Below are 16,387 nucleotides of genomic sequence, written 5' to 3'. Positions count from 1 at the left end.
CAACTTAGACGTAGATGTAGGCTAAAACTTTCGGTAGTTTAAGAATTCGGTGGGAATATTATAAAGAGTACTTCTTGAAACTGGGCGAATGAGAAGATAATCGTGAAACGCTCACAGTCTTGACATTTTGAATCAGCTTTCTGCATCAAGTCTTCATTTATAACAGACTGTTGCCCACTTTTCACTCCATCTTACGACCGTTATGTATCTCTGTAACTCATTTTCGTATCATTCATAGCTTCAATTGCATAACAACCATCTTGCATCTGGTTTGTGATGAATTAGTTTCTACGCATTTATTGTTGTAAAATCGAAATGTGTCCTTAGAAGTGTGGTATCACGTAAGGTTTTCGCGATATTTAGGTTTTTTTTACAATTTTGGTTGATTTCTTTTATTTTCCATTCGTACTTTGTTTTCCCCGCAAGACGGGTGCTTTGAGAGAACAGCAAGTTGTCGATAAACTCTCCCTGCCTGTATTTTGTCCCCTGATGCTCTCAAATTTTCAAACAATGTATTCCAGTCATCACTTTGTTTGTCAATCTACTAATAGTATAAACGTTGGTTTGCATTTCCTTACCTTCTAAGATAATCCATATGGTCAGTATAGCCCCGTGTGTTCCAGTTTTTCTTCTCTTTCTCGAAGTAATACGAATTAATATGTACTGCAACAATCAACTGTTACTAATATTTCATTATTACTAACAAGTTATTGGTGCAGTATTTGTCATAAAAAATCTACATTGCATTCTCAGCCCCCAAGAAACAACATCCATATAACATGAATATATTCAAGTTCTAACAGTTTTTCCATTCTGCTGTATATATTTTGTGTAAGTATTATGCAACCATGATTTTTTAAATTAATTGTTGACTCGATTTCGCATCAGCGAGCACTTTCCTATTTTCGAATTGGAATTTTTTCATTTTTGTCTTGTTAGAGTATCTCAAACTTTCTCACCATAGTGGGTTCTTTCACCTGCTTACAATCTTTGTACAGGTGCATGTTTTAACGTACTATAATAAAAAATACTCAGGAGGATGCATAATTTTCCATCACTTTTATTAATAAAATACTCTCATATTTACATCTGTTATATATAACGTCTTCTTTACTGGAAAACTGATACATCGCCACGGACTCTGATAATACACATTACTCTTACAACAAAACATTTTTAGTACCATGGCAACGTGAGTACTTCAGTATTCTTCGCCGGCTTGGTAGCCTTACCAGATGGGATGTTTTAAATTTATTGCCTTTCGAAACGTGTCCATACAGTCATCTCATCACAGGAAGTGTAATTAAATTTGTTTTGACAATTCAAGGTAGAAATTATTTCAAGTCGTACCCTGGTACGAAGTTACATAGGATTAACAAAGGACTGATTCGACATGAAACGAAATTTACAATCAGAGAATACTAAAACGAGTAAACAACACGAAAATGGAACGCAGGAAACGCAGTGGTAGTATACTGTACAAATCCTACTGGTAACATAATAAAAATGATAAATTTCCGTTGGTACGCATTGAGACCGTAAAATGTTCTTTGTATGTTTTGTGAGAATTGTTTCAAAAGCTGCGGATAGAGAATTTAATATTTTGCAAGCCTTTAAGTACCATCTAGACAGAACAGGAGAACACTTTCCAAGAGCCAGAGTTGTGTATTATAGCCACATGTGTAGATACACCAGCATTCAGATCTTACAAATAGGAGGTACATAGTGACATACATTTAGAGGCTGAGCGTTGCAAATTGTACTGAGTAGCACATAGGAAAATAGTTAGTTAACTGAGCTTTGACCTTCCCTTGGCACTGAAAGTATCAAGAGCATCAGATTAGACCAAAAGCCCGAAGATTACTTGCAAGGATGTTTATTTAATAAACTCTTAATACCTGGGATCCACAGTCAAGTAGAACTTTATAAAAGACATCATATTTACGCCAATGACACTTTCTTTATTTCACGATCGCAATTACGGCCTTAGGCCATTATCAAGTGAAGACGTTAGCTCATTTTTGGTTGACATGGCCTAATAGCCATAACATCTTCACTTGATAATGGCCTAAGGCTGAAATTGCAATCGTGAAATAAAGAAAGTGTTACAGTCACTGGCGTAAATGTCTTTTATAAAGTTTATGTGATAACTGTTCCGAGGGCACTGTAGAAATATATGATTTGGAACTTCTTCCTCTCCGCAAGCACATAGAGGGGCTTCGCTTGAACCGACAAAGGTATTTATTGAACTTCCAGTGATTAAATTTAAAAAAAATGTCGTGTGACTAGGGCCTCCCGTCGGGTAGACCGTTCGCCGGGTGCAAGTCTTTCGATTTGACGCCACTTCAGTGGCTTGCGCTTCGATTGGGATGAAATGATGAGGATTAGGACAACATAACACCCGGTCCCTGAGCAGAAAAAATCTCCACCCAGTTGGGAATCGAACCCGGGCCCTTACCATTGACAGTCAGTCGCGCTGACCACTATATATCTAGTCTGTCGCGCTGACCGTTATATATATATATATATATAATCTCATTTTGTTCTATACTGTTCGTTGAATTTGTTCGTGGCGGACGTGCGATGACACCCGTTCAGGTTGCTCGTTCATCCGTTCACTCAATTTTTTTTTTTTTTTTTGTTATTATTACAGAGGATAGCTAAACCCTCTGACCGAACACGCTGAGCTACCGTGCCGGTTAACCACTCAGCTACCGGGGGGCGGACAAGATTAAATTTCAACCTTGCTATGACTATCGTGAAGGTCCTTGATGTTTGTGTCTTATTATGCCGACATTGGATTGATACATAAAAAAATGGCTCTGAGCACTATGGGACTCAACTGCTGTGGTCATAAGTCCCCTAGAACTTAGAACTACTTAAACCTAACTAACCTAAGGACAGCACACAACACCCAGCCATCACGAGGCAGAGAAAATCCCTGACCCCGCCGGGAATCGAACCCGGGAACCCGGGCGTGGGAAGCGAGAACGCTACCGCACGACCACGAGATGCGGGCGATTGATACATACTTACTATGTGCATTTCTGGACCTGTACCTTCAAAGTAATGTAGAATACTAGTTTCAGAAAGATCACACAAGTGTAGAGCGTCTTCAAGACATTTCATGATACTACTACACCCACTGTGAAGATGCGTTTAGGGCGATATGTTTGACAGTCTTTTCGTGGATGATGACAACACTGCATCGTCAAGCGGTCCAGGCCGAGCCTCCAGCGACTCTCACGGTGACGGTTCAGCGATGAGGTCCGTTCGAGGCTGCGATCAGCTGAAGCTGCCTGGAGACGTGGTCCCCTTACACGGCTGACACGGTGATCCTTACGCGACGCTGGTGTAGCATGGTGGTGCCGTCGGCGCCAGAGCCATGCCGTCGGCGTCGCAGTAGGTCCCCTGGGTAGAGGTGGCGACCCCTGCAGGCACCGTGCAGTAGCTGTTCCCTTCCGCGGGGCGAGCTCCACAGGCCAGCTCCAGGCTGTAGCTGTGCACCATCAGCCAGAAGTACACCATCAGCCCTGGAACACCGCGAAAACGGAGCCACCGCGTCAGTTAGCTTCCCCAGGCCTGCTGTCTGTGCAGATCTGTGTAAGGGATATCTGCACTGCCGGTCATTAAATTCCAACCCCACAAAGTGTAGCAAATAAAGTAAATTCACTTACTGTCCATCTACAGAATAGCTGGAAGAATACGTGAGTGTGTTTGTACCAGAGATGGGTAGTTCGCGAACGAACGGGTGCAAAGGAATGGTTCACCAAGATGAACGAAAGGACCGAGGAACGAATTCCAGGGAACGATCGGTTCAAGTTCACTTCGGTCGCGGCGGTCTACCTATACTTCCCGGGAGCGAGGAACGATCGGTTCGTAGTTCACTTCGGTCGCGGCGGTCTACTTATAGTTCCCGGGAACGAGGAACGATCGGTTCATAGTTCATTTCGGTCGCGGCGGTCACTTCGGCAGTTCTCGTTCCAGCCTCGGTCGCGTGCTCGTCTCAGTCTCGGTCTCCCTCGGCCACACTCGTCGTTCTTCGAATGACCACCTGTCTCAGTTCCACTGCCGACTGCTCCTACTTAGTTCAGTATCCAGTTGTTCGTTTCGTTCACTGCGCTCGCCCATTTTACATGTGTTCCAAATTGTTCTTGCACTTGGCTGTGGCTATTCAGCGTCCACGACCGGTAATCAAAAAGTATTTTCTAGTTACGTAAACTACATAAAAATTACATTGTATGTAATAGGTACGTCTTTTCAGGTAACAAAAGTGCATGTCAGCTCACTTCATTATATAGATGAACAGCAGAAGACATACTTATAACAAGGCAAGTTTTTTTGTTATTCATATATTTTTTGGTTTCATCGACTTGATTTAGCAACTAACTTTCAATAATTTGCTTAATTTTTAGTGTAAGAAAATTCGTATAAAACGATTTTCGTGTATCTTTCATATACAAAACCTTACGTTTAGGAAGGCTCTTATTATTTTTATGTTCGGTTGTTTCCAATTTGTATTACCTGCTAGTAATACAAAAGTGGGTTGTGGGTCATTTTGGCTCAGTAGGAAAAGCGGTGCCTCTCCATTTGAAAAGACAAAGATTGCCATAAAATCGTATTTACTTATTATCTCAAAAACATTTGTTCAGAAGGACCTTTCAAACCAAAAACTTTACTACTGCGAACTTAATTATTATTATTATTATTATTATTATTGCTGCATTAACTTTAATAATGCAACATAAAAACCTAATTTTTACTAAGCATGTCACGCAAGTATGATGAGAAAACCACATTTTATTTTATGCTTCCATAAAGTCTCTACTTCGCCTACGAACTCAGAGACAACGTGAAGTATATATAGAGTGTAAACGATTATTGTTTACAACGTAGCATAGCTATGTAGTGGAAGTCGAAACGAAGAATTTTATACAAGACACTTGTGGTCTATTAAGTTGGGAAACAGCCACCAACAGGTTTACAAGACTACATGAGCTATAGCCCATGCGCGTCACGTGAGATTTTCATGTTCTCTTCTCCAGCTCTCTACACATCGCCATCGATTGTTTCGTAATTGTTGCTTGCATTAGCTTGTTATTTCTTCAGTGCCTAGTTATTACATGCTTGTCTGTTTGTTGTATCTGCTCGTAACGGGCAACACATCGTCCGTAATTGGCGAGCAGTCTGTACTTGGGGCCTGTTTTCACTGCGCCACCCTGTATTATCTCCCTGCGATCAGCCACAGAACGCTACAGTTGGCTAAACGAGAGGTTCTGCAGAATCACAGAAAGTACTTCTAAAAGTGTGTAAGAATTCTGTAATGAATAAAAACTCTATACTCCAGGGGGGAGGCAAGTGCCCCCTCTTGGTGCCCTCCATCATTCAGTCACCTATGCTACTAATTTTCAGTTTTTCATAAGAACGTGTAAAAATCAGCGGTTCCCAAAAAACAACGATCAGCAGTGAACTAGTTTCCCAAGGATGAACGAGTTTGCCCATCTCTAGTTTATACGAGGGGCGTCCAATAAGTCAGTGGTCTGACAGGTTTGAAACGGCCCACCACGAAAACCTCTCCTGGGCCAATCTTTTCATCTGAGCAGCACTTGCAACTTACGTCCTCAGTTATTTGCTTCATGAATTCCAATCTCTGCCTTTTGTACATGGCCAGGGAAGGGGGAAGAAGGTTACTGCATCCGGCTTACGACGATAATGTCGAGCTGTCAGGATTGAGCGGTCAGGACTTGTGAGTGGACAGCCAGAGCTGCCGTGAACTGACAGAACAGGAACTTAGGTAAAGTAAAGAGAATATATTTCAGGTGGGAATTTAAGGAGATGGGACCTGGATAAACCGAAAGAACCAGAGGTTGTACAGAGTTTCAGGGAGACCATAAGGGAACAATTGACAGGAATGCGGGAAAGAAATACAGTAGAAGAAGAATGGGTAGCTTTGAGGAATGAAATAGTGGAGGCAGCAGAGGATCAAGTAGGTAATAAGATGAGGGCTAGTAGAAACACTTGGGTAACAGAAGAAATATTGAATTTAATTGATGAAAGGAGAAAATACAAAAATGCACCAAGTGAAGCAGGCAAAAAGGAATACAAACGTCTCAAAAATGAGATCGACAGGAAGTGCAAAATGGCTAAGCAGGGATGGCTAGAGGACAAATGTAAGGATGTAGAGGCTTATCTCACGAGGGGTAAGATACATACTACCTACAGGAAAATTAAAGAGATCTTTGGAGAAAAGAGAACCACTTGTATGAATATCAAGAGCTCATATGGAAACCCAGTTCTAAGCAAAGAAGGGAAAGCAGAAAGGTGGAAGGAGTATATAGAGGGTCTATACAAGGGCGATGTACTTAAGGACAATATTATGGAAATGAAAGAGGATGTAGATGAAGATGAAATGGGAGAAATGATACTGCGTGAAGAGTTTGACAGAGCACTGAAACACTTAAGTCGAAACAAGGCCCCAGGAGTAGACAACATTCCATTAGGACTACTGACAGCCTTGGGAGAGCCAGTCCTGACAAAACTCTACCATGTGGTGAGCTAGTTGTATGAGACAGGCGAAATTCCCTCAGACTTCAAGAAGAATATAATAATTCCAATCCCAAAGAAAGCAGGTGTTGACAGATGTGAAAATTACCGAACTATCAGTTTAATAAGTCACGGCTGCAAAATACGAATGCGAATTCTTTACAGACAAATGGAAAAACTGGTAGAAGCGGACCTCGGGGAAGATCAGTTTGGATTCCGTAGAAATATGGGAACACGTGAGGCAGTACTGACCCTACGACTTATCTTAGAAGAAAGATTAAGGAAAGGCAAACCTATGTTTCTAGCATTTGTAGACTTAGAGAAAGTTTTTGGGAATGTTGACTGGAATACTCTCTTTCAAATTCGGAGGGTGGCAGGGGTAAAATACAGGGAGCGAAAGGCTATTTACAATTTGTACAGAAATCAGATGGCAGTTATAATACTCGAGGGACATGAAAGGGAAGCAGTGGTTGGGAAGGGAGTGAGACAGGGTTTTAGCCTCTCCCCGATGCTATTCAATCTGTATATTGAGCAAGCAGTAAAGGAAACAAAAGAAAAGTTCGGAGTAGGTATTAACATCCATGGAGAAGAAATAAAAACTTTGAGGTTCGCCGATGACATTGTAATTATGTCAGAAACAGCAAAGGACTTGGAAGAGCAGTCGAACGGAATGGACAGTGTCTTGAAAGGAGGGTATAAGATGAACATCAACAAAAGCAAAACGAGGATAATGGAATGTAGTCGAATTAAGTCGGGTGATGCTGAGGGAATTAGATTAGGAAATGAGACACTTAAAGTAGTAAAGGAGTTTTGCTATTTGGGGAGCAAAATAACTGATGATGGTCGAAGTAGAGAGGATATAAAATGTAGACTGGCAATGGCAAGGAAAGCGTTTCTGAAGAAGAGAAATTTGTTAACATCGAGTATAGATTTAAGTGTCAGGAAGTCGTTGCTGAAAGTATTTGTATGGAGTATAGCCATGTATGGAAGTGAAACATGGACGATAAATAATTTAGACAAGAATAGAATAGAAGCTTTCGAAATGTGGTGCCACAGAAGAATGCTGAAGATTAGATGGGTAGATCACATAACTAATGAGGAGGTATTGAATAGAATTGGGGAGAAGAGGAGTTTGTGGCACATCTTGACTAGAAGAAGGGATCGGTTGGTAGGACATGTTGTGAGGCATCAAGGGATCACCAATTTAGTATTGGAGGGCAGCGTGGAGGGTAAAAATCGTAGAGGGAGACCAAGAGATGAATACACTAAGCAGATTCAGAAGGATGTAGGTTGCAGTAGGTACTTGGAGATGAAGAAGCTTGCACAGGACAGAGTAGCATGGAGAGCTGCATCAAACCAGTCTCTGGACTGAAGACCACAACAACAACATATTTCAGTGTACGGAACACAAAGGTAGTGCCTAGGATCGGAAATTACCTGGTTTAGGCCAGTCTAAGGGGTCGAAAAACTAAATAAGTGGGCATCGGAAGGGGTGGCAGTTCATATTAACAGATGTCGGTGGCCGGTCGTGAAACGCTGAGTCGGAGGCTTTGCCCCTCCCCCCCCCCTCCCCCCCCCCCAAAAAAAAGACGTATGATCTGCTCGAGGTCTAGATTATAAGAGAACGAAGCTTCTGCACTGCAGAACTTCCCAGCGTCCACATACGTGACCCACGCACGCTATTAGCTAAAACCGATGGCGTGAGTTCGCTAGCAGTTTCAGCAGGACGATCAAGGCGACTCTTGTCAGCAGCTTCAACTGGACAGAACTGCCTCGGCTCTGAAAGACAGACAACTTGTGTCACGTAGGCACAGCCGAAGTTGCTCTGGGACAAAGATCTTACTGGGGCATTTGAAATAAATGTTTTAAACCAGTTCCCTAAAATATTCCTTGACCGATTGCCACCATGTACTTTACCCTTCAGTTGTTACCCTTTGCAGATCCCTCTAGTACCAACGAAGTTATTCATTGATGTCTTAACAGATGTGATATCATCCCCTCCCTCCTTCTTGTCAGTGTTTTCCACATATTACTTTCCTCTCCTGTTCTACAGAGAAGTTCCTCATTCCTTACCTTATCGCCGGCCGGTGTGGCCGTGCGGTTCTAGGCGCTTCAGTCTGGAGCTGCGTGACCGCTACGGTCGCAGGTTCGAATCCTGCCTCGGGCATGGATGTGTGTGATGTCCTTAGGTTAGTTAGGTTTAAGTAGTTCTAAGTTCTAGGGGACTGATGACCACAGATGACCACAGATAGTGCTCAGAGCCATTTGAACCTTACCTTATCAGTCCACGTAATTTTCTACATTCTTATGTAGCACCACATCTCAGATACTTTGATTCTCTTCTGCTTCGTTTTTCCACACTCCATATTTCACTACCATACAATGCTGAGCCCCGATCATACATTCTCAGAAATTTATGCTTCTGATTAAGCCCTACGTTTGACGCTAGCAGACTTCTCTTGGCCAGAAATGTCCCCTTTTCCATTCTGGGCTGTTTTTTACGTTCTCGTTACTCAATCTGTCGTAGGTTATTTTGCCACCTAGCTAGCAGAATGTCTTAAGAATGAGATTTTCACTCTGCAGCGGAATGTGCGCTGATATGAAACTTCCTGGCAGATTAAAACTTTGTGCCGGACCGAAACTCGAACTCGGGACTTTTGCCTTTTGCGGGCATGTGCTCTACCATCTGAGCTACCCAAGCGTGAAAGGCAAAGGTCCCGAGCTCGAGTCTCGGTCCGGCACACAGTTTTAATCTGCCAGGAAGTTTCAGAATGTCTTAACCTCATCTACTTCGTGATCATCAGTTCCGATGTTAAGATTCTCGTTGCTCTCATCTCTGCTACTTCTCATTACTTTCGTCTCTTCCCTGTTTACTCTCAATCCATGTTATATGCTCGTTAGACTGTACGTTCCATTCAGTGCATCCTGTAACTCTTCTTCACTTTGACTGAGGACAGGAATGTTAACAGTGGGTCTTAACACTGACGTCCTTCCGTCTTGAATTTTAATCCCACTCTTGAACCCCTCTTCTATGTCTGTCATTGCTTCTTTGTCGTATAGATTGAACACCAGGGGTGAAGGACTACATCCATGCCTTACACTCTTTTTAATTCGCGATTTCGTTCTTGGTCTTCTAGTGTTATTGTTCCTTTTTGGTTCTTGCACATACTGTGTGTTAACTGTCTATCCCTGTAGCGTAACCGTAATTTTCTCAGAATTTCGAACAGCTTTCACCATTTTACATTGTCGAACACTTTTTCCAAATCGACAAATTCGCTAAACGCCTCTTGATTTCTCTTCAGTCTTGCTTCCATTATCAACTGCAACGTCAGACGCGACTCTCTGGCGCCTTTACCTTTCCTAGAGCCAAACTGACCGCCATCTAACAGATCTTCAATTTACCTTTCTGTTTGTTGTGTACATAGTTCCGCGTAGTCAGCGCGTACGCAACTTTCCCACTAGAGCGCGCCCCGCTAAGCACAACAGCGCAGGCTCAGCGCTAGTCCGTCTCCGCACTACGAGATGGCGCTGTCATAGAGACGGACCAAATTCTGCATCCGCCGATCCGCGTATTAATATGTAACGCAGCCAGTGAGATTGCTGCTAACGTAGAACCTTTTCTCCTCGCGGATCACACTCGTGCAGTGATACCTGAATGCGCGAGGTATTATAACGAGTGTACAGACCTCCGATTAGTCAGTCTGCATTAGTCTGTACCAGTCTGCATTTGGCTGTGCCAGTCTATAGGCAAGTTTCAGTCTGCGCCTAATAAGATTACCACACTCCTGTACATAGCCATGAAGATAAACGAATACACACTTTGTCAAGTATCAGAGATATGTGAGAATAAGATTAACGTACCAAGACCAAAGGAACTTCAGATTGTCAATTATAAACAGCATCAAGTTACGTAATGTCTATGTTTTTTATTATTTTAATAAATGTGTGTGAAAATTAATCAAGTTCTGTTTAAAGTTGGTCACCGTCAATCTGCTACTCTAAGCGTGCAAGTGGCATTTCTATCGTCTGACCTAACGGCAGAAGACAAACACGCCACGATAAGACCACGAGACATATTGCTGACACTCGCCTACTTCGTTAGAGTGACGAGTCAAATAATCTGATGGTGTGTGTACCGAAGGTCTTACAGTACGCACACCACACTATGACTAACGGAATACGAGGAATAAGCCCAGGAAAAGTCCCGCTTTTATGCGCGTCTTTTTGGAACATATTGGTAGCGTGTGTTGGCGCATGAGTACCGATCTCCCGCTGACATTCAGTGGAATTAGCGCTGTGTCGCTAGCTTATGGTCGCGCTACTCACCAGCGTGCAGTAGGATGCCGGCGGCCGTGGCGAAGGCGTGGTGTGGGGTAGGGCTCAGGAGGAACAAGACGGGGACGCTCAAGACGGCGGTCACCACCCCGAGCGCGTACACCACGCCGTACGCCGCCATCCAGCCTTGAAGTAAGTTGCGCCGTTTCCGCGGCGGAGACTTAACCTGTGATACACAGTCACTGTGTGAGTGGCGTGGGTGGGTGGTTGGATGGGGGAGGGGGAGAGGGGGGGAGTATTTTGTGTAAGGCAGCTGACGGAAGAGGTGAAGAATGAGGTGAATCAAAAGCAAAGTCCCGTTCCGTTGTAGCATTAATCTTTATGTTTCGTAATACACCAATGACACAAAAGTTTAACAACGTGATAGAGGGTAGAGGACAGGCAGAGGTATTTCCGGTTTATCAGAAGAGCTCTGGCGTCATGTTATGTCAACGTTTCCTGCTCGTCAACTTCAGTTCAAGTTCTCTGCTTTACAGCCGCTGGATCGCAGAGTCGAACTTCTCCTGAAGATGACGACTAGGAAACCTGTCGAAACGTTGCGACTACACGACGCCTCGACTCTCCACAGAATCAGAGGACATTTCGTCTATATTTCGCGCTCCACTATCTTTTCTGTACATTGGTTTACTTTGGTTAATTGTATGTTGCGAACAAATGAGATTAATTATATTGGAACTGGCTTCTTATTAAATGGATTTGTTACTGTAACTCAAGAGAATGCACAACATATCCATCTCTGCTCCAACCACCGTAAAAATGTTCTGAAATTATTTCTGTTATCAAAAATAATGAAGTTACCGTACGCAATGCTTAAAGAAGCTCAAAACTTCCAGTGGATTTTCTGTCAACATTAATTATTAATCAGTGCCACGGCTAACATTAGAGCTTGAGGCTATCATTATTAACCAGAAAATGATTTTTGTATAACTTTTACCAGTCCATAATTTTTGCATAGCAAAATTTCCTTTTGAAACATGAAAGTATGTTAACTCTGACACTGTTAAAGTTTACAATATTAGCAGCTCGCGTCCGCCTGTGAAACAGAACGTAAAATCTGTTGCTTTCTACTCCGATCTCGAACTGCTGTAAGAAACAATTTTAAATTCACTTTTTACCTGACCGCTTATTGCGGTTTGATCGCCCTTATTATCAGATCTGAACCTGCCGCGGCGGCGGCTCGTTACGCCGTGTCGCAGCTCAGCACCACGAACACTACTTAAAAAGCTGAAAATGTCTTAAATAAATGGCTAAAATACCGCGCAAGCTTTCCAGTAATAACACACGAGTTCTCGTTAAATAACTATATTTAAAACGAGAATAATAACAAGTTCACACACCTTTCTTTATACTCAGCGCCTAATGGCGTCCCGCTTACAATCGTGACAAATGAAAGCTACCTATGCGTTAAACACAGCGTCACACGTTCCTCCTCTCTACGTGACTCCAAGAAGAAGACAGCGACATTATTTATACAAAAAAAAAGCACTCCGTCTTCAGGCCACGAGTGGCCTACCGGGACCATCCGACCGCCGTGTCATCCTCAGATGACGATGCGGATAGAAGGGGCGTGGGGTCAGCACACTGCTCTCCCGGTCGTTATGATGGTATTCTTGACCGGAGGCGCTACTATTTGGTCGAGTAGCTCGTCAGTTGGCATCACGAGGCTGAGTGCACCCCGGAAAATGACAACAGCGCATGGCAGTCTGGATCGTCACCCATCCAAGTGCCGGCCACACCCGACAGCGCTTAACTTCGGTGATCGCACGGGAACCGGTGTATCCACTGCGGCAAGGCCGTTGTCATGCTGTCTCTATAGCCATCCATAATTGCAAAAATGTTGCAGGTGCAGGATTTTGTGGGCAAACTGACTTCTCGATTACGTCACATAAATGTTCAAAGGGATCCATGTCGAGTGATCCGGGTGGCCAGATCAAAAATAGTGGTCCCAATGGCTCTGAGCACTATGGGTCTTAACATCTGAGGTCATCAGTCCCCGAGATTCAGAACTACTTAAACTAACTAACCTAAGGACATTACACACATCCATGCCCGAGGCAGGGCCACAGCGGCCGGCGTGGCCAGATCATTCGCTGGAATTATCCAGAATCTTCTTCAAACTAATCGCGAACAATAGTGACCCGGTGGCATGGCAAATTGTCATCCATAAAAATTCCATCGTTTTTTGGGAATATGAAGTCATTCAATGGCGGCACATGATCTCCAGGTAGCCGAACATAATCATTTCCAGTCAATTGTCGGTTTAGTTGGACCATAGGACCGAGTCTATTCCAAATAAACACAGGCAACATCATTATGGAGCCACCTTCAGCTTGCATAGTGCCTTGTAAACGACTTGGGTTCATGGCTCCGTGGGACCTGCACCACACTCAAACCTACCATCAGCTCCTACCGACCTAAGTCGGTATTCATCTGACTAGGCCACGGTTTTTCCAGTCGTCTAGGATCCAACCGATATGGTCACAAGCTCTGGAAGGGCGCCGCAGGCGTTGTGCTGTTAGCAAAGGCACTCGCGTTGGTCGTTTGCTGCCTTGGCCCATTAAGGCCAAATTTCGCCGCACTGTTCTAAAGGATGCGTTCGTCATACGTCCCCCGTTCAGGCAGTGTTGCTTGTCTGCTAGCACTGACAGCTCTAAGCTGCTGCTCTCGGTTGTTACGCGAAGGCCGTCTGCCATTGCTCTGTCCGTGGTGAGAGGTAACGGCTGAAATTTGGTATTCTCGGCGCGCTCTTCACACTTTGGTTCTCGGAGTACTGAATTTCTCTAACGATTTCCGAAATGGTATGTCCCATGCGTCTATCTCCAACCATCATTCTGCGCTCAAAGTCATTTAATTACCGTCGTGCGGCCAGAATTTTATCGGAAACCTTTTCACACGAATCATCTGAGTTCAAATGACAGCTGCGCCAATGTTGTACGCTTTTATTCCTTGTGTATGCGATGCTACTGCCATCTGTATACCTCTATATCGCTTTCCCGTGGTCTTTGTCACCTCAGTTTATATAAAACACCAAAGCCCATTAGAGAGGGTATGAAATATATCGTATTTAATACCATGCCTAGACATTGAATCGACTTCCGGTTACCTTTAAGGCATAGTATGGAAGCAAGACAATTTACATATTTCATCAGTTACAAGATCCAGACATCGTTGCTGTATCAGTTTCAGTCAAGTTTAGTTGGAGTGAAGCGGAATGTAAACGTCGCTAAATCGAGGGCTTTACAGGATGACCGTGAAAATGTACTGGTTGATGCATATGCAATGAGATTTTATAGAACGCTACAGACAGTGAGGAATCATCCTTCAACAAACAGTGTTTTTCTAACAAACGATCGCGATAATCAGTTATTATTTATCACAAGTTTCCAATAATCGTTAAAACCTTTTCCTTCAATTGTTTATTACGTATTAGTAGTGGTTAAAAAATTACTGAAACACATCGACTTCAGGAGAAGCTAATTTTCAGACTCATAGAAATATAGTTTTTGTGTTTAATTTAGCTTTCAGTAATCATACAAATTTCTAGTTAGAACATGTTGTTACATTGCAATTTTATACTTTGCTTGTGTCCATTTAACATTTTTTAAAATTCCTGGGCAGTTTATAAATTGCCTAGAAAAACTATTGCATAAAAATTAAATTACATACATTGCCGAAAAGTTATAGGCGTTCCATATGTTGCCCAGTTAGTCTATATAATACCTGAATTTGACACTTTCCTGGTAACACAGATACAAAATTTTAAAAAATGCCTTACTTTTTTCATTCCACAATTGATCAAACTGCCGCCCACTACAGTTTCTCTAATTTAGTAAGTACAATACTTTGATTCTTATATTTAAGACTTTAGAGAACGCCACAGCACAACACTAAATATATGTATTTGACTATTTCATTTCGACAACTCTGCTGAAGTAGCTGAAGATGAAGCCAAAATTGACTGCAAGTAAAGTAGACAAAGGACAAGTCTGAATGAAATATCAACATGAAAAAGCAAAGGCGCCCCCAAGCAAGATAATTTACAACTCAAGTCCTTATTATCCAGCGTCAGACAAGGATCAAATACACAGAATTTGCCTTAGTCGGTGGGAACGTTAGGGCTGCGCGGTTGTACGGGATTCGAAGCCCGCTCCTCATGGGAGCGAGTAGTGTAGGCAGTGGTGTGTAGCGTACGGAGTGTACTCACGTCAGTGGCTCCTTTCACCAGCATGAAGTCGAGGAGAACGCCCAAGCCCGACAGCGCGATGCCCACCGCCGCCAACCAGAACCAAGCTGCAACCATACAACCACTCCTTGCTTACATAATTCTCACCATAAATCCTGACAAATGTCATAACATTCATACGTGACCACGAAAATTGAAGAACCTATTTTTAATATTAATTGTACAAGGAGACCAGTAATACTTATACAATTCGAAAGGTACTTTTGCCATGTTGTTGTTGTGGTCTTCAGTCCTGAGACTGGTTTGATGCAGCTCTCCATGCTACCCTATCCTGTGCAAGCTTCTTCATCTCCCAGTACCTACTGCAACCTACATCCTTTTGAATCTGCTTAGTGTATTCATCTTTTGGTCTCCCTCTACGATTTTTACCCTCCACACTGTCCTCCAATGTTAAATTTGTGATCCCCTGATGCCTCAGAACACATCTTACCAACCGGTCCCTTCTTCTCAAGTTGTGCCACAAACTGCTCTTCTCCCCGAGTCTATTGAATACCTCTTCATTAGTCATGTGATCTACCCATCTAATCTTCAGCATTCTTCTGTAGCACCACATTTCGAAAGTTACAATTCCCTTCTTGTCGAAACTATTTATCGTCCATGTTTCACTTCCATACATGGCTACACTCCATACAAATACTTTCAGAAACGACTTCCTAACACTTAAATCTATACTCGATGTCAACAAATTTTTCTTCTTCAGAAACGCTTTCCTTGCCATTGCCAGTCTACATTTTATATCCTCGCTACTTCGATCATCATCAGTTATTTTGCTCCCCAAATAGCAAAACTCTTTTACTACTTGAAGCGTCTCATTTTCTAATCTAATTCCCTCAGCATCACCCGACTTAATTCGACTACATTCCATTAGCCTCGTTTTGCTTTTGTTGATGTTCGTCTTATATCCTCCTTTCAAGACACTGTCCATTCCGTTCAACTGCTCTTCCATAGCTTTTGCCATAGCTGTACACAAAGAAAAAAAATAACGTGTGTATATAGCTGTTAAGAGTGGTAAAAGGAAGTGGAAGCTTTTACATTCATAACACTGGTGTTTATTCTCTATCACGCATTGAAATATCCAATATCTGAACACTGGAAACTGAACAGCTACCAACCTCTGCCTGCACACTGATTAAGTGCTATGGTAGAAATGACACACGAAAGTAACATCCTTTCGTGAAATCCCATTCTAGGGGCTTTCATGTTTACGTGGTTCATTTGCAATAAAACATGCATACCGGCCAGCTGCAATGCGACAACTGCCAGGTC

At 42.9% G+C, this 16,387-nt stretch overlaps 1 protein-coding gene across 1 annotated transcript in view; it reads right to left on the bottom strand.

Annotated features, from left to right (window-relative positions):
* Positions 1 to 1,059: 1,059 nt before the first annotated feature.
* The window catches only part of LOC126210230 (uncharacterized), a 32,094-nt gene continuing 16,766 nt past the window's right edge, over positions 1,060 to 16,387 (bottom strand). Inside the window, exons 4-6 of the mRNA XM_049939417.1 lie at positions 15,083 to 15,168; positions 10,870 to 11,044; positions 1,060 to 3,533 (exon numbers count right to left, since the gene is read on the bottom strand). Coding sequence (XP_049795374.1) covers positions 3,340 to 3,533; positions 10,870 to 11,044; positions 15,083 to 15,168 — 455 coding nt within the window. The 3' untranslated portion in view covers positions 1,060 to 3,339. The remainder of the gene's footprint in view (positions 3,534 to 10,869; positions 11,045 to 15,082; positions 15,169 to 16,387) is intronic.

Source organism: Schistocerca nitens, chromosome 10 (assembly GCF_023898315.1).
Source record: "Schistocerca nitens isolate TAMUIC-IGC-003100 chromosome 10, iqSchNite1.1, whole genome shotgun sequence".
Classification (NCBI taxonomy): Eukaryota; Metazoa; Arthropoda; class Insecta; order Orthoptera; family Acrididae; genus Schistocerca; species Schistocerca nitens.
This window is presented reverse-complemented; position numbering and strand designations above follow the sequence as displayed.